This window comes from Oryzias latipes, chromosome 11 (genome assembly GCF_002234675.1).
Source record: "Oryzias latipes chromosome 11, ASM223467v1".
Lineage (NCBI taxonomy): Eukaryota > Metazoa > Chordata > Actinopteri > Beloniformes > Adrianichthyidae > Oryzias > Oryzias latipes.
The window spans coordinates 16368953-16395523 of record NC_019869.2 but is presented as its reverse complement, the minus strand read 5'-3'; the positions used below and the strand labels follow the sequence as shown (position 1 = coordinate 16395523).

The 26571-nt window shown below is 39.6% G+C and overlaps 1 protein-coding gene across 3 annotated transcripts in view; it reads right to left on the bottom strand.

Moving 5' to 3' along the window:
• The window catches only part of LOC101156103 (poliovirus receptor), a 340329-nt gene that overhangs the window by 131743 nt on the left and 182015 nt on the right, over positions 1-26571 (bottom strand). The window contains exon 7 of one of the 3 annotated variants that reach the window (XM_011481006.3): positions 1876-9128. The exons of the other annotated variants lie outside the window; for them this stretch is intronic. Within the exon in view, the coding sequence (XP_011479308.1) occupies positions 8515-9128 (614 nt within the window). The 3' untranslated portion in view covers positions 1876-8514. Of the gene's footprint in view, positions 1-1875; positions 9129-26571 lie in introns of those variants that run through there. 3 annotated transcript variants of the gene reach the window in all.

Genomic DNA, 26571 nt, shown 5'->3' with positions numbered 1-26571 from the left:
TGTCAGATGGGCGGAAGCTGCCATTTGCTGAACGGGGGGATGGACTAATACAATGCCTCACAGAGGTTTCCTGCCCACCTCTAGCCTTCATCACTTAAATCCTGTTTTGTCAATCTATTATTTCCACCACACTGTGTCATCTTTCATTTTCAGCAAACCAGCAGGACTTTTGGATGCAACAAACGTGGTTATCTCCAAGTCGAGGTGAATAACTTAGTCTTTCAAAACGCTCTTGATCTCCAGTAAGTTACAGAAACTTTAGAAGAAAAAAACTGGTGATGCCCTCTCTTCTCCCCTGCAGGGGCAATGGTTTCAATTTCTACTCTGCCTCCATCCTTTCATGACTCCCAGTCTCTCTGATCTGAGAAGAGAAAGTGTTGCTTTTTCTCTCGGCCTATTTGGTATTCCCCAGATGCAGCGCTGGGCTACCACCCTCATCCTCCCTCCCTCTGTTCCAGCCTCTTTGCCTCTGACAGAGCCAAGTGATCCTTTACAGCCTTCTCTGCAAAGCATGGGCGCCACACTCACAATAGCGAGGACAGGAGTTAACGCTCAGAACTGCAACCTCCCAAGCGGGAAGGCAGGCTGAAGATCAGAAGGTCACACTTGTAACCATTGCAACCCTATTTCTGCTTCACACACCAAACTGACAGGGGACAAAAAAGAGCTGAAATTCCCTGTGTGGCTTAAAGAACGATGGAACCCAGCTAAACTGTTGTTCTAATTCACTCACCAGATCTCCTAAGGTGCCTTCATCTGCTTTACCAGACTCTGACTTAACGCTCTGCATAAACTATGTCTCAGAAAATTAACATTTATTTTGACCAAAAGCAGCATCATCATAACCAGAAGACCACTGACAAAGCTTTAAAAATAGATCAAAAGTTGATTGGAGTGGGCCTTTAAAGCTAAAGAGTAAATGTGATTTAGAGTGCTAAACATTTTATGTTTGAGTTATTTCTTTCTGATTTAAAGAGCTTCTTACAGATTCTTAAAGATAAAGCAAGTGGCTGCTCTATAGACATGAATAAAACAAAGATGTTGCAATTTGTGAAAAAGTGGGTCAAAACATAAAAAAATGTAGGCCTGCACAATATACCGCAAATTTATCGTTATCGCAAGATCAAGCTGTGCGATATGCATATCGCAAAACACAGCAAAAAATGCAATAAATGGTTACCTTCAATGTGCTAAAACAATCTTGTGGCAGCTTAAATTATTTAACAAATCAAATAAATCCCTTTATGCATTTGACCAATCGGATAGAGCCTTTAGCGTTGTTGACCAATCAGATGGAGCCCTTTTATGTTAGATGATCCCTCCTATGTCAACGAGGGTCATTTGGAGTACAATTCTTAAACTGTTGCAATAAAATGGGAGTGATGTTTTTGGTTGTTTCGCTATTTGTTTATATACCGCAAATTATATCGTTATTTCAATATTAATCCCTCATATCGCATATCGCAAGTTTTCCTCATATCGTGCAGCCCTAAAAAAATGCAACAATAATTAATAAAAACCTAGCAGAAAAGTGCACATTTTAAAGTTTACATGACAGCTGCTTTCATCTGTGTGCAGCACTGCAAAGCAGCTTCATGCTGTTTGGTTCTGGTACAACCACCCATGGCCCAATAGGCTTTTAGGGCCCCAAAATATTGGTACTAGCACTTTGAAATCAGGATTTTTGAGGAGTTGAGATCAGAAGATGAAAGATTTGGATCATAACTGTCTCATTTGTTGATCCATATTTTTGTGAAGAAACAACCTTGGTTATCGTTGTTGTCTTAATATATAAACTGAACGAAACTGAGTGATGAGTATAATTCTCCTGGTTCTGGGTAAAACTCATACAGCAGGGCTCTCTGCAGTTTTCTATTTTTTTTTTTTTTTTTTTGCAAGAGCAGACAGAGTAGGGTTATAAAAGTCCAGCCTGCAGGAGACGAAGGTGTGAATTATCTTCAGTAAATCTTTTCTGCACCGCAGACCTCTGAGTCAAACAATTAATTTAAATGATAAAAGGCTGATTCAGTTCACCCTTTTCTGTCTTCCATAATCTTCTGTCTCGTCATTGTTGATCTACAGCAGGGGTCTGGAACCTCAGGCTCCAGGGACACATGTGGCTCTTTGATCCCTCCATTGAAGATCTTTGGCAAATGATTTTAAAAAATAATGTGTTAATGGTTCAGGTCAATCAGTTTCAGTTAAGATTTTTTAATTTATGTTTGATTTTTTTTAATGGAGGTGATCTTCCAATAGTAATGTATATTCTTTCTTTTCTTTTTTTCCCTCACTGCTGACGAAATATCAAATCAAAATCAAGAAGCATTGTCACATCATAACTAAGCAGATTTACATACTGTCAGATCATTATAATAACTATTACCATTATGATTATTATAAGTCATAACTGTTATTATGGTTAGAAGAAGTTTAAAGTACTTATTTGTATCTTCTGCTGCACAACAATGACTACTTTCAATTCAAAATTCAGATGTATGATTCTAAATAGTAGAGGGGGGTTCTGTGGCTCTTGCTGGGTTTCAGTTGGTGAGAAACTGGCTTAAATGCTTTTGTGTTAAAGCTTGCAAACCTCAGATTTACAGTTAGTTTGCTCTACACAGCAGAACAAATCTGATAGATCAATAGATATGTATATAGGTCAGTGTTTTCAATGATGGATAGATCCACATGTCAGTGAGATTCCCTGAAAAGAGGAAAAAGACCCAACATCTGATTCATTTATGAATCAACTACTTTGGGTACTAAAATTCTTGCAGCCAGATCTCAGAGTAAAATACTTATACAAATGTAACAACATTTTTTAAATACGGATATCATTATTTTGTTGATTTGTTCTGCATTATTGCTAAAAGTTCAAATGGTCAACCTAAAGGTAGATTTTTTTTGCATATCTGTCAATTTCACTAAAGCAGATAATAAGGAACCTCTAGTCTAGTTATAGGACTTTAAATTTTGTGATTTTACACTGTACACTAAGCTCCAAATACACAAATGAGGTGTTTTAGTGGACACCATTGTGCCTTGATACATAAGCAGGTGGGAGAGTTTGCACTTTAAGGAGACTGAAAAGACGAAACGTACAGTCGATTTCCACATAAGCAAAGATGAAGAGGCTGTTGCAGATCTGTTGTAGAAGCTGAACAGAGCAAATCCGAGCAGCTGCACCGCACAGCACTGCGCTGTGTGCCGAGGAAACAAAGGTATTTATAGACTAAAAACACAGTTCAGCATAATTAATTACACATTTTTCCACAGAGAGTTGTCTCAGAAAGATTTTCTTTTATTGAAAATGGGTTATGCAAAAACAAAAGTTATGACTGATAAGTTTTCTTACTGAGGGTGCAAACATGGTACAAGACTTCCAAACTAATTAGGCTCTAATGATCAATTGGATTGTTTACAGGAAAGAAACCCCAAAAATATGAATTTGTGTATTGTAAAAGTAAAGAAAAGGATTAAACATGAAAAAATCCAGGAGTTACAACTCATTCAAAGTTACTTAGAAACTTACTTTTTTTGACAAGAATGCCTTAGAAATGTAGATCAGCGTTTTAATACAGGCCAAATGATTCATCCAGTAAATGCAGTGAATCTGAATAAAAACCGGTGAAGTATTTGAAAATCCGGGACCATGCATGCACCCCCCTGCAGTACAAAACACAATTAAATATTCACCAGTGATACAATAAACAAGCTTTACAAATCATCATGTGTGACAACAGTACAGCTGCAGCTTGGTTACTTTAACTCAATTGGCAACATGAGCAGACAAACTGTGAGGCTCCAAAAAGTTTTTCCATTTAACTTTTTTTTGTTTTTTTCAAGATAGCAAATACAACTGTCTCATATACAGAGCAACAGACTGCACAGCGCATAATGTTCCACAACAATCAACAATGAGTGACCTGGGACGTGGACCTGACATGGTCTTGCAAAAAAGGGTAATATTAAAGATGTCAGCAACTGTAAATGTTGCAGCTATTTTTTTTGTGTTTGCCGAACAGTCATTACAGTTTATGTTGAGTAACACCTTAATAACTATTATGCCAATGGTTATGATGTTGCGAGTCAGAAATACTTTTAGATTACTATCAAATCAGCACTTTCTTTAGGGGTTCCCATTTCCAGATCCTTTCTCAAGGTCATTTGTTTCTGCACCATCAAATATATTATTATCAGTAGTAAAGTCAGTAATTTTCTTACAATTTCAATTGAAAATGATGAATTGAAAATTGATCTAAAATGAAAGTGGGATTTGAGAAAATGTCAAATTTGGCAAAAACCGCAACAAAAAAATTTCACTGGTTTGTTTGTTTTTAAAAACTGTAAATTCAGAGACTAATTAAGACAACGAGTGTGAAAGGATAAAAAAGTCAGCCATCTTTTAGTCTCTTAACTGTGAATGCATATTATAAAGTCTGATTGCAGTCCAAAGATTTACATGAGGTCCTTCAGTTTACCAGCTCACACCTACAATGACATCCAGTCATGTTAAGATGAAAAGTAAAGCTTGATTCACTTTAAAGGTCTTACTTTCATTTTCTTTTTTGACACCTAACGTGACATCATGATGTTGGCATCCTCTCACTTTCTTGTGGAGGACTTCTGCTACATAACATAACTGAGGCTCCAATCTGAGTTTGGTCCGTTACAACACCTTGTTGAGTATTAACAGCTGTGCATGGGATATATTCTGTAGTGCATCTTAATTTAAGGCAAAGGCAAAAGTTTCTGGTCAACTCAATCAAAGCCCAAACCATGATGGCACCATACTGTGAGACTCTTGTGCAAATAGCTTGTTTTAGATGTAACAAATTTGGCAGTGAATATTGGAATTTTTGTTAAAAAAATGTCATAATCCAAAAGTCTTGTGCTATATTTAGCCGTGACGTGGCAAACAAACTGATGTCATCTGGAAAATGTGGTATTTTAATTAAGGACATGTTTGTTTATGGACCTTTCTTTCTTTTTTAGGGTAACAGTTAAAAATAAAATACATTATTTTAACATAAATTCAAAGGGATAATATGATTCAACATTGATTTGAACACTGATTTTCTGAAAGAAAATGTCAATTTTCAACAAAACACATAAGGCAAGCGTGTTCCTGAAACAGTATTGAACAGCTTTGACACATAAACAACTTTACTCTTTTCAGAATCTGCCCACAATTTTGGAGTTTCTCAGCAAATTCCGTTCACACATGCACTTGTCTGTGGACACTTCTAGTGTCTGGGCACAGCACAGTGGATGCAGATCTCAGTGCTTTATCGAAATTCTGGGTTTTCTCATCCTCTCATTCTGGAGTCTTTCAGAGAAATTGCAGGGGAGCTGAAGTGGCTGGCAGATCTATGCAAACGCACTGAAGTGATTTTTTGAGAACAACTCTAATTTTGCAGCCAGAATCCAGACTGTGCATGCAGTGCATTGGTGAGAAAAGCCTCAAAAGAGATTCAAACTCTTGGTATCCCTTAGAAAAAGGATTTTTATAACAAGCAGCGGCAAGTTGTCCACAGCACAGACGTTTTACAGCAAAAGCCCCCAAACTGTACAACGATTTTATGAATTCATGTCCAAGATTAGGAGTCACCTCCTATATTTTACTGCACGCATGAGTCCATTACAATGTACATGATTGGCTTTAATCTCCGTGTAATGATCATTTTTTACCATTTTCTTCCACTCCTTTTGCTATTCCTCTTCGCAAAGAGGAAATCATTAGGAGTTGTCAAAACATTTTATAAATGAACTCTGTTAAACCAACATCTTAAAGTACAACTATCAATACATGTTAGCATGTTACAGTTTTAGCTGATGAGCTGAAAGACTGCTTCATTTTCTGTGGCTCCACATAATGCTACATTCACACCGGCCTCAAAATTGCACGTTCAAGCAACCACTTCCTATAAAAAGTCTATGTAAACACACATATATGCATGTTTTAGGATTCCGCATTCAAATCTCTGGCGTTCACGCATCGCTACGCAGTTTTTAAGTCCGTTTTTGGGCTGAACGAACAAAACACACGGCCGATCAAACGTGTGTTGAAAGTTAAATCAGTTGATGTCTGATTTGGAAAAAAATAATAGTGGTTTTTGTCTGACCGTAATTATATTACGGCAAGTCTTTCATATTTTGGAGTAGAGCTGTGAGAAAAAAAAGCTTGGAGCAAGATTCACCAGATTTGCACCAAGCCTCTTAAACTGTGAGTTGTAAGAGACTTGCCCTGTGGCAGGCTGACAGAGGCGTGGCTTCCAGTGTGCGTCTCTGACCATCACCGGGACATTCATACACATTCACACACCAGTGGAACACACTGGAGGCAAGGAGGGTGAAGTGTCTTGCCCAAGGGCACAACGAAGGTTGACTGGGGGGGGAGTGGCAATCGAACAGCTGATCCTTTGATCATTGGCCGACCTGCTCAACCACCTGAGCCACTGCCGCCCAAGTGGGTAATGACACTGTATGCTAAAAGCGCATTCAGTAACTGTCTTAAACGAGCATCACATGACCCTGTTTGTTCGTTGCATAACACATTACAGTTTTTCTTGAGAACAAATAAAATCAACTGAATTTCAGATATGTGACCATAATTAATCATTTTCAGGGCTAATATCTGAGTTCAACAGTTGTTCTTGCAGCATCATCACATGCTTGGCTTAGGTTAAAGGTTACAAAACGCCATGTTCCTCCAACAAATCCAGTTTGCTGAGTCTATCTTGCCCACTGTCACCTCAGGCAGCTGGTTTGATTTCCAGATGAGATCTTAACATTTGCCCTTTTAACATGCCTTAATATGTCCTGAACTAGATATTAACTAATTAAGATAGTAGCAACATCATCATTAGTTGCAGGCATCGTTTAGATCTCCCATCCTAATGCAGCTTAGAAAAGCTTCTAGACAAAAGACAATGTTGCCATGGAAACACACACCATCATTAAACATTAACCACTAATCTTATCTTGGTGAAATCAACACCGATTTCTTTATCCTGCTTGCGTACAAAATGTGTAGCCAGAATCGGAACAAGAACAAGAGAAGGGACTGTTTGCCGTGGATGGATACAGAGAAGTTCCTTCTCCCCATCAGGTGTAGCGTGATAAAGACTGATTCAGATTCATTCACATGATCCTGGATCTTTTATAGACGGTGATTTTGTCCTTTTTTTTTCTCCACAGTTAAAAACTGACAGGATGTGAGGAATGACTAATCTCTCCAACAGGGCCTGTGAATGCTGTGCTTCACTGTATGCCACACAGACAGGAGAGAAAACATAGGTTATCTTCCTCCTCGTCCTCTACACAGTTGTTAACATTCGTCTGAGCCGCCAGAAATGTAAATGAAATAGAATGTAAAGAAAAGAAGTGTAGAGTAAGAAAAGAGTGTCTGGTGTGAGAGTGCAAAAAAACCCAAGAAACAACAAATATACAATTCATATACAACAGAAAGACTGAATGAAGGGATCAGAGTGGAGGAGAAGGAGGATGGAACAAGAGGATAGGCAGGGAAAGTTTGGTAAAGTTAAAGAAAGAGAAGTGCACATTTTTTTATTCATGTATTGAGTCATTAACCGACCCAATGTGGGGCTGTGTGAGACCCCCCCCCCCCCCCAAGGTTCCTAGGGCGTCTTTTCCTTCGTAAGATCAACACCATTACACAAGAGTAACAATAAGAACGACAATAACAACATCTACAACAACAGCAATAACAACAACTGTGCTATGGTGGGATGGCGCCTAATATACAGATGATGCACATCATTAATAGCACAGCCAGTCACACATTAGCACACAGTTAAGTCTGTTATGTTGCTCAGTTTGGAGGCCTCTCGCCTCAGCAGCTCCCAACAGGAAACCAGGTGGTGTTGTGGGGTGCGACGGGGTCCAACCCACACAAAGACCCCCCTGGAATGAACAGAAACTTGTGCCAAGGCTATACATTTGGCTGTTCTTAAGTTTCAGCTGGGAATTGTAGCGTCCATGATTTTTGAGACATCAACAGGTTGTTGAGGATTTTTCTCGGTGGCTTTGAATCAAGACGGGATGTTGGGATGTTTTAAACAGTGACAGTGATCACAGTGCTCACCATACTTGAAACTGCAGATTGAGTAGAAAGTCAAAGCACTTGAGTCACTTAGCACAAAACCACGCAGCAAAGCTGAAGAGACAAGAACAAGGCTGTAAGCGGCACTGCGTCAAGACTTGCTATGGTTACTGTTGTCCTTCTGCAGTTTCACACACAGAATCAAACCTTTTTAGTGGTTCACTTTGACTTCATATTGTGCCACTGTCGATCCCCTTTGTAAAAAATATACAGTCACTGTGACGAGTAAAGGAAATAACTGATGGCAGTTTTTTCTTTATGTTTAGTAGTTGGGTGTTAAGCGAATGTGAGTGGTCGGGATTTCAAAAGTGTTTGGGGGTAGTTGTCTGAGACTCCCCGCTTCCTTCATCTTAGCTCCTCGGTTGGCCTTTTCTCTTCTTTGCTCTCCATCAGACATAAATAGCAGTCCGGCTAATGACTGAGCCGTCTCTCTGAGACTCCATGTCGTCGTCCATGTACGCGTCCATTTCCTCCTGGTGACCTCTGTGGGTATGATAGGCGCCCGGCGGCACATTTCCACCTTCTCCAAAGCGATCGTATCGTTCCTCTTCTTCATCCAAGCTGTCATCCAGGTCGTACTTCCTCCTTTCAGCTTCGTCCATCTCAGCGCAAAGGAGGATGTCGTGTGGAGTGGGAGGGTTGCCAGATGAGGCACGATGAAGGTGATGAGGATGGTAGTTGTTGGCCTTTTCCGTTGGCATTCCTGTGGCATCGCAGCCTTCTCGATAGGTGTACATGGGCCCGTTGTTGTTTGTGCTGGCTCCATTCTTACTGCTGTTGCCAGAGCTAATAAAGAGCAGGCGGGCTTTGTTTCCATAGTCCCCATTGCTCCCCCCACTGGCAGTTGTTATGGACTCCCCATTGTTGGGGTACCCACGCCTCTGCTGCCGTCGGCTGCGGGTCAGGAGAACTGCAATAAGCGCCACGACCAACAATAAGGCCAGAAGGGAGCCGATGACCGCACCTGCCACTACGCCGGTACTCGATGGATCCTCCAAGGCTTCTGCAGAGGAGATGAAGGGGTTGGAAGGAGGGATGAAAAAGTGAATGGAGAACAAGAAAAGGGAAGGAGTTGGTGGCTGTTCTGGAAGAGGAATTCACACGTCTTCTTGTACTGCAAGTGTGCTGTGGTAAAAGCACATGTGTTACAATCCTCTTACAAGTGTGTAGTAATGTTCTTCTCAGTGTAATCCCTTGGTATGGGTGCAGTCAGTCATTGCTGAGATCAGGCTGAATGAGACTGAATCACCCTCTCCCAGCAGCTGGCTGTGCTAAATTTTGCTCCAAATGCATGCCTGTCCAGATGTTCAGTTCAGTTTTTTGGCCCCACCCCCTCATGCCAGATGGGGCATAGCCTTTACAACTGCAAACATCCTTTGTACTAACTTCCTGTTGGTGTGAGCCAAGTTTGCCTCGCCATTCTTGTTTCAGTTGATGATAGAAACTAACAAACAAACAAACAAACAAAAAGAAGGCGGGATTACAATGTCAGCAAATAGCGGTGGCTTCTTGTCATCTCCTGTCATAGACTTCAAGGATTTGGCCCAGCAGTCACGCAGAAACACACAGAGGCAGACCAAGGACAGACATATGAAAGGGTTAATTGACGAAGGGGACATGAGCACAAAACTGCACCGAAAATCCAGAGCCCTCTGTGTGAACACATCAGTCCACTACTAGACATCATCCTTTCAGCTCCTTTTAGTATCTGCTCTTTTCCTGCATTACCGACATTCTGGTGAACGGTGGGGCCTGAATGCCCCCAAAAATTCTGTTTATACAAACCAGCTGCACAGAATGGTAAAGTCTCACTGACCATATTTTGATCTATTGTAAAAGTGTTCCCGTTGGTCTTTTAATTATGATTCTATTGATTTAAGCCAAAAAACAAACAACAGAAAAAACACAGTGTCGTTTTATAGGACATATTTTCTGCAGAGCGACAGTAGTTCTTTAGAAATTTGCTTTTGAGCTGAGGGTGGGACTGATGGTGTTAAGTCATTCTAACCCTGCTTCCGAACATCCTACAGTTTACACATTCTACCGCTAGCTTACAGGCCTCACACCCCCAACCTAACATTATCATTGCAACAAAATGGTGAGCAATATTAGCTTTATCCAGCTGTACCGTTTTGAGCTGCCAGCTCGGACGAGGAAAACAAAGACATACATGACAATACATGGATCTATTTGTCTGCTAATGGATACATCAGAATGGAGCAGGGCAGGGAGCTTGTTGGCCTGTAGACTGTGGCACCTACAACATAAGTACAAGCTTTTTCCAAAATCCTTAACCTGATTCACAATGATTTGAATACAGAAATACACAAAAATGCAATTTCAAGTTTAATTTTCCTTTCATCTGTCCTCTATTATGAGAAAAATGCTATAAGAACATGTTAAAACCCCAAAAACATGATTTTCATGTTCATCAGTTCATCAGAGTGGGATTTCAACAAATCTATGCATAGAAAATAATAGCATGCCAAGGGGAAAGAAAAAGTGTTAAATCTAAACAAGAGGATTCTTGTTGGGCTGAAAAAGAAAAAAATCTGTGGATGAATCTGCAGGAATTTACAAGCTTTCCTGGTATAATCTGCACTGAATTTCAACCAGAGAGACATAGTTTTTTTTTTTTGTGGTCATTTTCACCTGAATCTTTTTTTTTTACATTATTTTAACAGAATAATGACTTCCACAATAAAAGAGTTGTTATCTAACCCATGAGGTTTCAGTAATAGCAAACCTGGACTGAGAAGCTTTGATTCATACAAATGTTCTATTCAGAAAGGGTAGCAGAGGGGAAAAAAACAATAGAGATGAGAGAAAGGAGGAATGGAGCAAGAAGACAGCAGAGCAAGTAAACGAGTTTTGGAAGCAAGACCAGAGATGAGAGAAGGCTTTAAAGAAAAGGTCTTGATTTCAGGCACTTTTGGTATGGGCTCACATGGGGATGCAGGAGGGGGGGTTCCAGGGAGACGCAGATGGGGTGTCTGAAAGGAGGCGGGGCTCAGGGGAAAGGATGTGATGCCTAAATTAGGAGAAAGTGTCAGGGCGATATTTAAGCGACAGATGGCAATCAGGTTAAAAATAAATAAATAAAAATCAACTTTTGCTGCCCTACTTTTCTCTTTTCAAACTTACAGATTGGCACTAAAGAAGCTAAAGCGTTATTTATATTTGTTGTTCCACTTATATTTTTGGAATTAGTGGCATTCATCAAGTGTCTGAGTGAGTAGCAACTGAATAATGGTGTTTTGTGGAAGGTCTTTGGGAGCTGTCACCCTTCTGTTAATCAAGTGCTTAAAAGACTATTATTCTGTACAGGCTATAAAGAACAATGCTCCATTAGAGCTGGCATGTTCATTTTTCAATAAATCAGGTCACACACACACAGCAGCAGGATTTTTAGTCCAATTTTCCCTCCAAGTCCAAAGCTACTGGTATAATAGCTGGTACGTTTTAGATGGAAAACTACTTGTTTGTGATGGAGGTCAACCTGAGGAGCACTAAATCAGAGGAATAAGAAAGAAGCACACAAATAAATAACTGCAATTATTGTTATGATTTTTATTTTGCTAGTTTCTCTCAGTTCAAAACTCTAAAACAAAAGAATAAATGAGTCATTGTTTCAGCTTCTATATGAACAATGATTATCTGAAGCCACACAGATGTGTTGTTTTTAGATCATCCTAACAGTGTTTTTCACAAAAAAAGGTTTATAGGGCCAGAGCGCTTATTAGAGCCTCTGAGCAAAGCATTTTTTTTAAACATACATGTATATCAAGCCCACACAAGCAATATTATTACAGATAATAATATGAAGTAAACCAATATCACAACAACCATTAAAGTTAAAGATTATATCACCACTAAGTTCATTCATCATTCATCTTCTTCTGTTTGTCCCTTTCGGGGTCACGGGGCTGCCGGAGCCTATCCCGGCCACTTATGGGAGAAGGCAGGGGACAACCAGGACAGGTCACCAGTCTGTCGTGGGGTCACACATATCACACATCCATGCACAATCACATTCACACCTATGGACAATTTAGAGTGACCAATTAACCTATGTAGCATGTTTTTGGACGGTGGGAGGAAGCCGGAGACCCTGGAGAGAACCCACGCATGCACAGGGAGAACATACAAACTCCACACGGAAAGGTCCCCCATTGTTGTTCTGTTTCAGGTCCCCCAGCCGGGACTTAAACCAGGGAAACCAGGCAATGGAGCTAAGCAGTGCGCCACCAGGCAGCCACCACTAAATTTCTTTCAGATAATCAGGTTTTTAATAATCAAGCCAGACATTTAACTGCTTCTTTTAGTCATAAACCATTATTAACGGTAACATGATTATCTGACAATTTGGTGAACGAAAATGCCACACTAAGAATTTTAACTTGATAAAACCAAAACAAACTTAAAACGATGAAACCGAAATGAACAGTGCAGAGATCAGAATGTAGGGTAAAGTCCATGTCAGTGTGAGGAGAGTGCATCATTGTAGAAAAATAGGGAGAAATAACTCCTTAAGAATTATTCAGCTTTAAAAACCTAAACATTTCTGTGTAAACAAAGAGCTTTTTGATATTAACAAAAAAACAAATACAAAATATATTTAGCCATATCACAGTTTCTTATGAAAAGAGGCTTGGTGAATATCAAAAAGAACCATAACCCCAAACATCTTTGCAGCAGGCTTTCAGAACAAAATAGAAAATTTGAGTATGGAATTAAAAGGTCACATATTTCAGAACTTTTCTGAGTAACCCTCTTGAGAAATTAAGTGAATTGGAGATGAGACTAAAGGAATATAAGCCCTTCAGCTTCAGTTAGCTTTTTGTCTTTGGTAAAAACAGAAAACATTTTCACGCTGGACATATAATTTTGCAAATTGGACAACAACTGAACTCAAAATTGCATTACATTATGACTCATAACCCAGATCGTAAATTATAACAGTATGATCATGTAAGCGATTCACTCTCGCAGCACTGATGCTTTGGAGCGGCCACATCTGTGTCCGTCTATCATTAGTAATGTGCCGTTTAAGATGCGGGAATGTTTAAGACTAGATGGAAAAGCTTCAACTATGTGGTGTTGTGCTGCTAAAACCAACACAAATTGCTCAGCCAATATGTCAACCACAGTCACAGAGACATTAAAGAATGTTTAGATATCAGCCTAATGCTTTTATGATCAAATTCTTTCTGCTTTTATCAATGTTAGGTGCACAGAAGTGGAGCATTGTAAATAATTGGGAAAAGCACAAAAACAGCACAACACTTTCCTTTCTCTTTTAACAAAATGTGCTGAAATTCAATGAAATAATGATCTGCCATGACATAAATATACTGGAAGTTTTGTCTTTGCATCTTATGATACTGTACAGACATTATTTTGTGAATTTTCTCCCCCAAAAAGAAGAAAAGACTTTTGAAACAGGGAGAAATAAATGTATAGCGAAAATTGTGTGTCAAATGTGTCTCTCCCATTTCTCATCAACACAGGCAGCTGGCTTCTTTAAGAAGTGATGAATGTCACGGAGAAAGTCAGGACGGCTCAGATCAGTCTCTGTATTAGTGTCGGGAACATGAGGGAGATTAGGGAAAGAACAGGGAGAAAGAGGAAGAGAGAGACCAGTTAAAACTGCCCATTCCTTCCAAGCTGCATTTACATTAGCAAAAACCATTTGAAGGACATCATTTTTAATAGGGCAGAAAGGTGAACATCTTCTGGAGATCCTTTTCTCAGATTTTTCCCCATTTTTTTGCCCGATGCCTTATTTTCAGGGCTTTACAGAGAGAAACACTTTTCATTAGACACAGGTTTTGTCAACAAGATTCAAAAAAATTAATATGTGCTATTGGCTGGTTACCTCCTGCTAGTCACCCTCTTATTTCATTTGGAAAGTGTATGTTTTCTCAGCCTTTTTCCCCACATAACCTCTATATTAAAAGAGAGATGTTGTACAATATCCCAGTAGTAATCTGACCGCTGACATTTCATAAAAACCTCAGGAAACCATGTCAAGTTTTGAAAAATATGTCTCCTTTTAGACAAAGGTCAGCCATGCTTTTAGCTTTGTATGCTCTGCAATACAGCTGTGAGGCTCTGTGCAAATCATTCAAATCATCGGAAAAGTGCAGGCTGCATTCATGAAATTTGATTCAAACTGGAGCCCTTTCAAAATATCTTCAAAAAGATATTTTCTTGTGACACAAGAAAAAGATTTGAGTCAGCAGATTTAGTGTCTGAAATGAAACTTCGGGTTTGATGCTGAATTCATTTGGAGAAATACAAATGCAAAGAACTTACACATGCACATATTTGCAAGGTTTAGACTATGAAAAAGATCCGGATTTTTAGTTTTTGAAAACCAACACTTGGGAGTTCATAATTTTATCTGTCAACAAATGACTCCAAATCTCTGTGATGGTGCAGAAATCTTCATGCTGAGCAGAGGAAAAAAACAAGCTCTTCACTAACTTTAATGCATTGACTTTAAAACGCGGGAGGTAGATTTCTTTGCTGAAGGAGGCTGACTTCAAAGAAGGTAGAGTGTTGGAATGTCTTTAAACTTTCCATGGTGAGTTTTTAGTAAAAGGACTCATCAAAAAACACACAAAGGCATTGCAAAAGAAAGATTTTTATAATTCAAGACAACATTACATCTGGCACTTGGAATACTTGAATGACTGCAGCTGATTCGGTATTGTTCATGTATAAAAAAGAAAGCCAACAGGGTCATATTGCAGTAACACGCTGAGTTCCTGTAATTCAGAGTCAGAAACTACATGTTGGCTATTAAAAGTGCCTTTCTGCCCAAGCTACAGACACAACTCAGCAGGTAAAATTGGAATAAAAGCCCTTTATTTTCTTCAAGTAGAGCAATTTTCCAAAGGTAAATATGGCTACCTGTTTTCTCGCTGAAATTTAGTACTATTTTGAAGTATATAATTATGTACCGCTTTTTCTAAACAACTAGTTTTGCCTCAGATCTTATGAAAGTGTACATACAGTACTCACAGAAACTTTAGACAATAGCACCAATTACAGTAAAACAATTCTGCTTTTTACATGTTAAAATTAACTTCCAGCTTCCAGCTACATATCTCAAACTATTTTTATTTAGGACAAAAAATCTGTTTATTATAAATTTAAAAAGCAGAATTGATGTAACCCCCATACCCAGAAAGCAAAGCATGAGTTTCTTAAAAAAGGGTTACATGAAAGGGCTTGCAGGAAGGCAGATAGAGTTGAAGTTACTCTCAACAGTTTGAGAAATAAATGATCTCTTATCTGTGTTATAGGTAGTTGCAGCTCATTGGATGTACAGTATTCCCCCCGGGGTTAGAGACCAGAGACACCTGTCAATACACAGAATCCACAAATACGGAGAACCCCCCAGCGGGCGAATCATGTAAGATCTTACGCCCAAGCCCGAGTCAAGCTTCTCTCTCGCTGACTTTAAAAAAAAATATATTGTAATGGCTGCAAAGAAGCTCCTTGGGCGGGCGGTTGTCAAACAGCTCTTTATTAATCTTGTACGTCAGAACGGTTACCCCACGAACCCAAAGGCACAGCCAGCTTCTTCTTACTCAGAAGGAGAACGTTCACCGAACGTACACACACACACACACACACACAGGTAGACCCCGCCCCCCAGTCACCAGCCCACCGTTGATTGACATACACTGTAACTGGCAGAAAGAGGGGGGCGCCGGCCACCTGCAGCTCTACGCACGTGAATGTAATCTTCCCTCCGCAAGTCCGCATCTATTTTGTTGAAGTATCCCCGATATGCAGCAGCATGAAGTCAAGGATACACTTAAGACAGGGGAACTAAAAAGGCAAACATGCATCGCTGCGGCTGAGATATACGCAGACAGAAATTTGAACGTATCTGCTGAATGTATCAAACGAATGCTCAGATCCGTATGTTTGAATGATTTATCGTGAAAGTTGGTCTGTGTTTATTCGCAAAGTAATATTTTAATGGAAACAGTGTAATTACACATTTTGCAAAGTGACACTTGGCAAATCTAATAAAGTAGATGAGAAGATTTTTCTTCTTTTTCACGAAATCGGCATAACCAGAAAAGATACTATCGGAAATAACAACTTTCATAAACTACTTTCAGTTCATGTGAAAAAAAAAAAGCCCACTTTTAGGATTTGAAATACTTTAATATTTCTTGGGAAAAAATTATTATTTCGTGGGAACAAAATACTTTTTAGTGGTAATGAAATCCTAATTTCTGGGAACTATTTAATTATTTTTTTTACCCATGTAAGGTCTCAGGCTCTGTTGTTTTCTTCTCCACTAAATGGCTTTAGGTTAATTTATTCTTACATTTGTACTCAAGCAGATCTTATCAAGTTAAAGCCTTGCTAGGAAGGGATATTTGTCTATCAAAAGTCAAACGTGACTTTGTTCTTAGAGTAGTATCCGAAATGATAACTTTCATCTGCATATGAAAGTTGTCAAGACTAGGCTGGACTGCGATGCTCCAACAGGAAACAGTTCTTCTAGGATTCCCAGACAAACACTTAACTTTCACCACCCGCTTCAATTACTTTCTGTCAAGCAACACCTCGAAACAGCCTCACTTTTGTTTGGTCAGCACTGAAGTCTGCTACAGTTTTAACAACAGTAATTCTTCCACCCACGCTCAGAGTGTCAGTGTGTACTAACAAATCCTGCAGCGCTTGTCTTTATCACCGCGGTAACTTAAGAAGTGGAACTGCTGGATGTTAAAGCAACATTTTCCTGCAGTGTAACTCAGCTGCATCTCCCGCCTCTTTTCTTTATTTTTTTGACAAGACAAAGACTTTCACATGCATAAATGACGCATGGGCTTTTTTAATGTAAAGAGTCACATTTATGCACGGCAGTTTATATGCTGGGAGTTTTGGATCCTTAAGTAGACCAAGAATCATTAGGCCGGTAAATGATTGGTTCAACCGTAAATATAACATGTTACATTTCTTTATGTTGTCTTTGATTTTAGTTTTTTAAAGCATTTCTAAATTTTGAACAATTCTGTGATGGCAATTGGTCGTTTTTACGTTGAAGTAAAATAAACCTACCCTGTTTCAATACGAATGGTATTTTTTACAACATCAATTATAGATTTATCTCATTTCTACGGTGACCCAGAAGGGTCACAACATAACACTTAAGATTCTCAACACAACACAAGAAAACACACTTCAACTCGTGACAACGCTAAATAAATTAACTCAGAGCATGGAACAATAACTCACAACACATAACAATAACTCACAACATGTAACAATAACTCACAACACAACAAAATCAACTAGCAGCACAACACTTTATCTCAAAACTGAAGTATAGCTGCCACGGAAGTTGCTCTGCTTTTATTCTGAAAATGCCACTGGGCTAAAACATTTGTAATCACGTCTACATTCAGGGTTCATGAGATCAATCAAAGATTCTGCCGGTACCGGCAGCTTCTCTCCTGCTCTGTGTGAGAGCTGTCTGTGTGACAGCCGCTTCTGCGTGTTTCTGTGTCTATGTGAGTTTGGTAAAGTTTGAAAGATTTTCACAGTTTTGGCCTTCTGGCCTGAATAAACATTCAAATGTGACAGCAAACATCTCAATCATTTTGTATTAACACAGAGAGTGAACTACAAATGCATTTCAAAAGAAAAAAGGATTGTTTTTTCAGCATTTTAATGAAAAGTGTTCTCTTCCAGCTGTAAATGAAGACGCGGCAGCGCGACGGCTGCCAAGGGACTGTCAACAAAGTGCAAGTTCAGAGAAAAAAAAACATTCTGTAAAAATCACTATTTTTGTCAAGATGAATAAAAGTGGACATTTATATGAGCTGGTAATGAAGACTCATCAGAATATTCATGCTATAATAAACTGCTACATATAATAAAATGCTACAATAAATATTTTGTGAGTAAAGTCCATCTTTATTTTATGGTATATATTTTTTTCAAATTATGAATCATAATAAAGGTTAAAGTAATAACACTAATGTGTTTTTAGCGGTATTAGTATTTTTTTTTTAACGTTACAAAAATGGTTTGGGAGTTACAGTCACTGTGAATATGCTGACATGGCTAATGTGTAGTCGTGTGGGACTGTTTTAAGTGTTGCATACAAGTTTGGCAGTAAAACCGTGTTCACACCAAATGTGTCGACTTGCGTTTAAGCGACCATTTTTGATCATAAGTCCATGTAAATGCGTGTCGACTGGAATTTCTGGCTTCCGCGTTCAAAACGCTGCGTTCGCATATCGCCCACTGGCTCTACTTAAAGAACAGGCGTTCATTGATCGCACGCTGGAAGTTCAACCAGTTGAATTTTGATTCACACAACAACACTGAACTGTGTTTAATCAAAACATAAACGTGCTTTACCGTTATAAATTTGCGGGTTTTTTGCTCGTGGCGAGAATTATAAAACACCTAAACTGTCATATATCAAAATAGAACTGTGAAAAAGACCTGGAGCAAAATTCATCGCTTTGACATTTCACTTCAAGCTTTATCCCACTGTAGGTGCTTTTATGTTTTTGTAAAGTTAGGTCGTTGAAACAACTGTTTTGATATGGGGCTATATTAATAAAAAAGAATTGAATTTTCTACCACTATACCTCTGTGCACAGAGACTATGTGTTTATCTCAATTTCAAAGTTTCAAGTAAAAAGAAAATTTTCCAAGGCAACTTTAAAATGTCTCAACTGTGTATTTGAAATGTGAGAAACAAAAGCTGCACTTCAGTAACATAATGCCATCACAGAAAAAGAGCAACTTCAATTAGAACTTCTGTCAGCTTTCAGCACAGCTCCGTCAGTGAGCCAACACAAACCGCAAAAACACACAAAGTATGAGTGTGCATGCGAATCACACCTCAGTAATTGTAAATCACACACTCTGCTTAATCACCCTTGATGACACAGACGAACACATGCAGACACACATATTGAGTCAATTAAATTACCCCCTGATTATCCCTGATCTTCACTCACACCATACTGCTTCACACACATACAACCAACAGTGTTTCCATGGCGATCTCAATCATTTCCTCATGCAAACCCTGGATCTCGCAGCGAGAGAGGAAATTCCCTGCCTAAATCTTATTCCATTCTGCCTCTTCATCAGGGATTTCAGCCGCTGCTTTTCATCTGTGGCTCCACGAGAAAATAGTCGGGGTGTTTTTGAAAAGGGGAAGACAAACTAAAAAAACACAATTAAAGAGTGATAAATACCAACAATAGTGTAGTTGAAGGGGCATGAGGGAAAAGTCAAAAGCATCTTGTTTCTGGCGTTTATCTTGGCCCATTGGGCCTCACTGCGCTCCGTCCTCAGAGACTCCGGCTTTTGAATGGATGCTTTCTGACACGAAACGAGCAGATGGGACAGGAACCAAACAAAACAAACAGGAGAGGAGATGGGGGGTGGTGCTAGATTTGAATAAAGGTGGTGATCGGTAGATGATATGAAACAAGGATGCCAGTAAAGTTCAACATAATTTTTACATTTTTTGAAAGCAAAAGAAACAAAATAAAACACAGCTTGAGAATATGGCTCATGCTAAATGCTGAATGCATGCATGAGGACGGAAAAAAAAAAAAAGTTTTCGCCTGTTTTATTCCCCACTCAGACACTATAAACTTCAGGAGTTCTTCAAGTACCTTTATACTTTATTTCAAACTCCCTGCTTTTTTGGCACCCAGCTGTTGCACGCACAAACACACGTTTGCACGCAAAAGACAACACACAGTTCAATTACTGCTACCTCAATTTGCCTTAATAACCCCCGAGACTGGAGTGGCATGCAAATAAACCTTCATGCCCCAAACAGACTTCTGCATTCATCAGTTCACCCCACAGAACAGGCATTCCACTGGCTTTAGGTAGCACATCTACACCATGTTTCAGCACACAGTCAGCTTTTACCCACACACCCCACTGTGACAAGACACCACAGGAATGTTTGGCCTGTGAGGGGGTGAGCTCCAATATGTTCAACCACTTTAGCTGTACTGGGGTAGAAATGCAGTCATAAAAACACACTGTAGGGAAAGCAAATGAAGCTTACCGAACCAAATTTTGACAGAATGCATGGAGTTCCTGAGGATAACCACCATCAGAAATTATTGCTTTGATCATCTTTTGCTATATTTTTAATGCGTCCCTAGTGGCCAGGCCAGCTTAGATAGGGAAAACAAAGATGTTAATGGATCTATTTTTCCACAAGTGGATGCATCAGAAAACAGCGGAGCAGAGAGCTTGCGGCTTGCCATTTTAGCACCTACGTCACAACTACAAGCTTGTATTTACAGCATTTTTTGTCTCCTACTGATATCTGATTTTTTAACAGTATGTCCTCCATCATGAAAAAAAAGAAATTAACAAACACAATTTTTAATGGAATGGGTCCTTAAAGAGCGAATGATTTACATTAGTTTTTTAAAGACAGTGGCCTACAGCTTGCACTAGCAAACTCGTCATTTAAATCAGTAAGTGCCACCACAATGCTGAAAACATTCAGATAAAATGTGCACAAAAGTTTAAATCAATGACTAATTAGAGAAAAGTCCACCTGTCAAGATCATAGGATGAGCAAACAGGCATATTCTTATTCTTTTATCTCTAAGCAGAGTTGAGAGATGGACGAAAATAAGCATAAACAAAGCTTTTATGAAAGATCTTTTCAACTGTAAGAAGAAGTGGCAGTAAACTACTAAACAAGGAATGAAATAGATGTGCCTCAACTTACAAGGATAAAAACATGAACAATACATCTACAGGCATTAAATGTATTTGAGATTTGAAGGAATCCTTAAACAAAGGCAGAATAATGGTCAACCAAAGCTAAAGGCCTGAAAAATGAAATAAACAATCTGATATGGAAGGAGAAAAAAATGGTGAAAACACAAGAACTGGTAAAAACCTTTTACTTACTTAATGATACTTTTATTGACATCAACATGTTTCATCTGAAAACCTCCTCCCAAAAGTTCATGGAAATGTGTGTTAGCCTTTGGATCTCAACATTACACTAGAATCATGCGTGTGATTATACAGGGTAACATGACACCCTTAAGCAGGGAACAGTTAAAAGCTCCTTAGAAACACACTCCCTGTTGAATAAGTTCTATGATCTAAAACGAAACAACTGGACGTCTTTTGAAACCGTCTTGCTCAAAAACCTACAATTAGCTTAAAAATGGGATTGTATGAGACGTCAGCGTGGTCGCACTCACTCTGCACGTCTGAACTGATCAAACTCTGTAAACTGAGCACCAGCCTCCCACTGGATCTGCAATTATAGAGACAAGCCCATCATGAAAGGATGAGCATATTGATTCAATTTCTGCCTGAGGATGCAGTCACTCCTCTGGTTTGTTTTCAGGACATCTACGCATAATTCCTATAGAGTTCATGTACTTATGTGAATACAAGACAACCCCAGCTTGTTAGGGGAAAAAAACCTGACACCTGGCTCAATTCCTGAAGAGTTTTGGGAGGCGGACAAACTGGAAAAGGAGTTCTCATTTTCAATTTTTTTTTTTTTTTTGCGTCTGATGAGGTGAAGCAGCAGCTGAACATCTGGTTGAGCAACACATTTGCATGCTTAATTTGCCTTTTGCCTTTTACACACAACTGCTTATTAAAAAAAAAGGTTGAATGAGAGAAATAATATGGCACAGGCTTTAAAGTTCATGTGAAGTTTATGAAACCAAGAGCAACATAGAAGCTAAAAGCAAACAGAGCATCCTTTTTTGTAAATAATGTCTAACATTTCTTGCTTCATTGCAACAGTTTTGACACATGAAAAGTGTATTATTTGACTGAATGCGGAGCTGCCATCGAGATGATGTTCCAGATTTCTTATCTTCAGAGCTTTTGAGGCTCGGAATGGGCAGAGATGATAAAAAATAGCTTTTTCCAGCCAGCCGTGTCCAAATAAAACAGCATTTAATGCAAATCTGTGGTGATCCATCACCCGAGTGTGGAGCTTACTCACTGCTCACCAGTCAGCTTCCACACACAAGCGTACACGCAGCTGCCACACACACACACACACAAAGTTGCTGACTGGAGTGGGTTCAGAAGTTTAATGAACATTATTGATGGAGAGGCCACGGCAGTACTTGCATAATTAGTGCAATGTCTCACACCTACATGTCTCCAGCTTCATTAATTCAGGGCAGGCTTTGCCCGAGATATATAGAAACTTGTGCACACACATATGCGCACGGGTGTATTCATATGTCCTAATCCGGAGCTTCTACACTCGGTCTGTACTGTGTTATGTATTGAATTTGCATCCCTGCTGCTGCATGAGTCCTGCTTGGTTGTCAGGCGTGCGTCTGTGTGGACGCTTTGCCAAATATATTTCCGGTCTTATTCTGCTCGGCTGAGCGCAGGGAGCTGATTGGATCCAGACCCCGGCTGTTGATACTGATCAACAAAAGCAGCTGAGTGAGAAACTGCCATCAGCCTCCCCCCCTCCCAACCCCTCCGTTTCCACATCCCCCACTCACTCAATTCATCTCCATCACTAAGTCTTCCCTCTCTCTTCTCCGCAGCTCCCTTCCCTCTTAAATGGGGCGATTTGTGGTCGGGTGACTCATTTCTACGCAAATCTAGACCGCGGATAAGACGGGAGGTGGTGAGGAGAGGGGTGCTTCGGTTAAAGGGGCCCAAGAGAGGAAAAAAAGACGGAAAGATGAAGGAGGAGAGAAACAAATGGATGCTCCAGAGCTTAACTCAGTTGAGATGGACACGTCTGTTGTAAGAAAGATGAGTGGAAGGGGGAGAAAAGGGAGAAAATGAAAGGATTCTATAGAAAAAAAAAGGGAAAATTGGGACATGTGGGCAAGATTAAGGGCATGGCTCTTTTAGCCCTGATTGCCCCCCCACCCCCTGATGAACAGGAGTATGAAAGCAATTACTGACATCAAGACAGCGGTGGCATCATCCACCTCAGCTCTGACTCTTTCTCTGGAACAAATTTAAAGCCGTTTCACAATAAATCAATCGAAAAAGTTCTGAAAGGCAACTTTTATTCAGAGTTTACTGGCAGTCGCACAGCTAACCCACACAGGACTGTTCAGCAGTCTATCGACATGTGGAGATCACACACCCATAGACACCCACACGCTCAGCTCAACCATCCATTAATTTAATCGGGATTGGATCTTCTTGATGTAATGAAGGTGCAATACTTTCAGTTCCTCCTTGAAGTTGGTTTAAAATAACTAAAATATCTAGACGAAGTCATCAAGTGAATGCTGGGTGATTTTTATACACTTCAATGGAAAACTGCTCAACTTTAAAACAAAAACATCCCAACATTGCAACTCCAAATCTCAAAATCAAAGCTTTAGAGCAGGTTCAAACAGCGTGAACCACTAAATCCGCACACCACTAGCTGACCACTAATTGTGTTTAGTGCTGCGCTCCTTAACAGCATTCTGTATGCCTTAAACTTGAGTTTATAAGTCATTAAGTCATTAAATTACATCTGGGCACAAACCGCAATTATAAATTCTTCTCCATTAACCATTTTCAAATTGTTGGCACTTCTGTGACTTAAAGGGGACACCATCTCTACATCACCACCAAATTTGAGTCTCTGATTGGTAGATATTTTACCTGGTTTAACTTGCCCGTTCAACAGGCACGTGTTTTACACGTAGAGCCAGAAAGAAATTGTAGAAAATTTGCATAGCGACAAACGAACATGGGAGTTTTGAATGCGGAAGCCTGAAACACACATTACCTGCGTGTACAAACTGGAAGTGGCCACTTGAATGTGCGTTGTTAAGGGTGGTGCGAATATAGCTTCAAACCTTTAATATTTGAAACTTTCCTAAAAGCATTTAGATGACAAATTTCAAAAGAAAAGACTTTCCAAAAATAATGGAGAGAAGTGTGAATGGGAAGCCAAAAATCAATACAAGTTCATTTTGATAGAAAAAAATCAAACAGTGTTTGTAATTTTTAGTGTTATTTTTTTTTTTATTCAAAAATTTAAAACATCTTCTGAGGTATCTTTAATATATGAAATTGATTTCCAGTAAAGAGTTGACAACACATAATCTTTTTTTCTTTTAGTGGCACCAATTGTTGAAAGTTTTCAGAGAAATCACATATGTTTAATAGGTGTTGTTTCTTCCAGTCTAGCTGTTCATTCGTCTCTCTGACTGCTTGTTGTGTTTTTATGCAAAATGATGCATCTCTCCTGCTGTAGGTAGAGAGCTGCACCAAAAGACATCATTTGCAGTCCCATTAACAAAGTTCTCCTTGATAACCATTGCATTCCTGAGTCAATACAGCTGTCAGAGCCAGTTATAAATATAACTCGTAACACTTGAAAAAACAAATCCCCTGCCATCTCCTGCCTTTAGTGTTTCTTTTCTTTAAACATCAAACCTAACGGCCTTCAGTGCTCCTCCCTGTTAACCTCCCTACTCGCTGTCCATTCCTCTGCATTGATCAATTTACAGTGGATTAGCTTTAGATTGCGATAGCAGTCTGACCCTGAACATGTACTGCTGGCTAATTAAAAGGCAGCGTGCCGGTCTGCAGGATTAGCAGCCCAAGCTTCTCCATTATTAGACACATGCTAATAAACACACTCAGAGCATCATGGAGGCATCACAGCAGAAGGGGATCTCTCATAGTGGGAGAAATGTGACTAAGTGTGTATTCATTTTTGTGGAGTTAAAGACCTTCTGTAGCTGGATGTGTCAGCTAACTAGTGAATGCTGCTGTGTTTACTGTGTGTGGGTGTGTGTGTTGAAGCAAATTGCTGTTAAAAAGAAAGGCGAAGAAGAAAGAGGCAAAGTTTGGCTCGGGGTCTTTGACACCAAAATGGAAAGTAGTAGCAGAAGCACAGAGGTAATCATGAGGTGCTCCCTCGCCAAGCCTCAGCTACGTGCAACACAACGAACCACTGACCCTGCAGCTCCAGTGAAGAATGAGCCTGTGCATGAGTCCAATGCCAAATGTGAGCACAGCAAAGCAGATCTGCGTGCAAAAGCAGGATCCGCACAGGGCTGCAACGCGCGTTTGTGCATGTAAAACACAGCATGTGGGTTCAGAAGAGAAACCCATTTGCAGATGTATGAGTAGCTTGATTATATAAAGGTGTTTGTAATGAACAGCAGCAGTGAACTATAGCATGCAATGATGCTAACTGCAGGGGGAGTCTGGCTTTGGAAGATAGATTCAGAAAACCACTGAAAAAGGGAATGGAAGAACTGACTTAAGCTGGGCACAGAAAGCTATGATGGTGCTGGTAAGTGTTCTCTCATTTGTGCATTCAAAGAAACACACAACCTCACCCTGATTGAAACCAGCAGCGTCTTGGCTCAGCTCTGTCAGTGAGTTTACTTTTCAGAACCAGAGGAGTGAGCGGGAAAGAGTTGAATCATCAACCAGATAGGCCCCAAACATGTACAATTTAACACTTGTGCTATCCTATGGGGTCCTGATGACCCGATCCTTACATTGACGTGTTATCCCTACTATGACACAGGTGGATAAAGGTGAAGAGGATTTAATGTAATCCATGGACACCAGTGAAGATCACAAATCATTGAAGAAAAAAAGGTTCAGCGCACTGTCTTGTGGGTCAAGATGACCCAACTTCCAATGTTAAAGTGCCTAGAATAGCACAAGGGTTACGCACAAAACACTGGAAAACAGACATTTCTTATGTTATACTTAATGAAAGCTCTCAAAACATGTACATATTTTAAAATGAAAAGTCCACCGTGCCAGTATTAAATCTGTTTCTCTAACAATACCCTTTGTGGCAGCTTGGAGGTCACTTTTGTGTGTGTGACTCAACAAAATCTAACTAAATAAAAAAGTAGCTACAGCAAAATTCTTAAGAACTGCAGTTTCTGCAACCACTTAAAAACAGACAGACAGACACATCTTGGATTTCTTGTTTGGGTGCTTCCTCAGCTGCCTGAGGCTTGGGTATGTATCATTTAGGAGATACTGCCGAGGAAAATACAATAAACTATTAAAAAGTGTGTTTTCTTCAGTCCAAAAATCACCAGACCACCCTATTTTTGTTACATCCTTCTTTGACTGTTGAGCCGTTTATGGTGGCAGATGGTCTGTCAATCTTCCACAGAGCTTGCAGGACTATCGTGTTTCCATAGTAACCTTTCCCAACATGGTTTTTTCACAGATTTTAGAGAGAAACCTTGGGGCCGAGCATGTTCAGGATACCTACAGTTTTGCTGCTATGCTATGTTATGTTATATGTCATTTATTTGTAATACCAGATATTTTGATACTTTTGATACTACTTACTTCCTGGTAGGAAATTGAGCTGTGAAAATAACTAACATATCAGAAAAAAAATGTTCTTTCGTGTGCCAAAGGTAATATATTATCATATACATGAATTTGGTTTATTGGTAAAA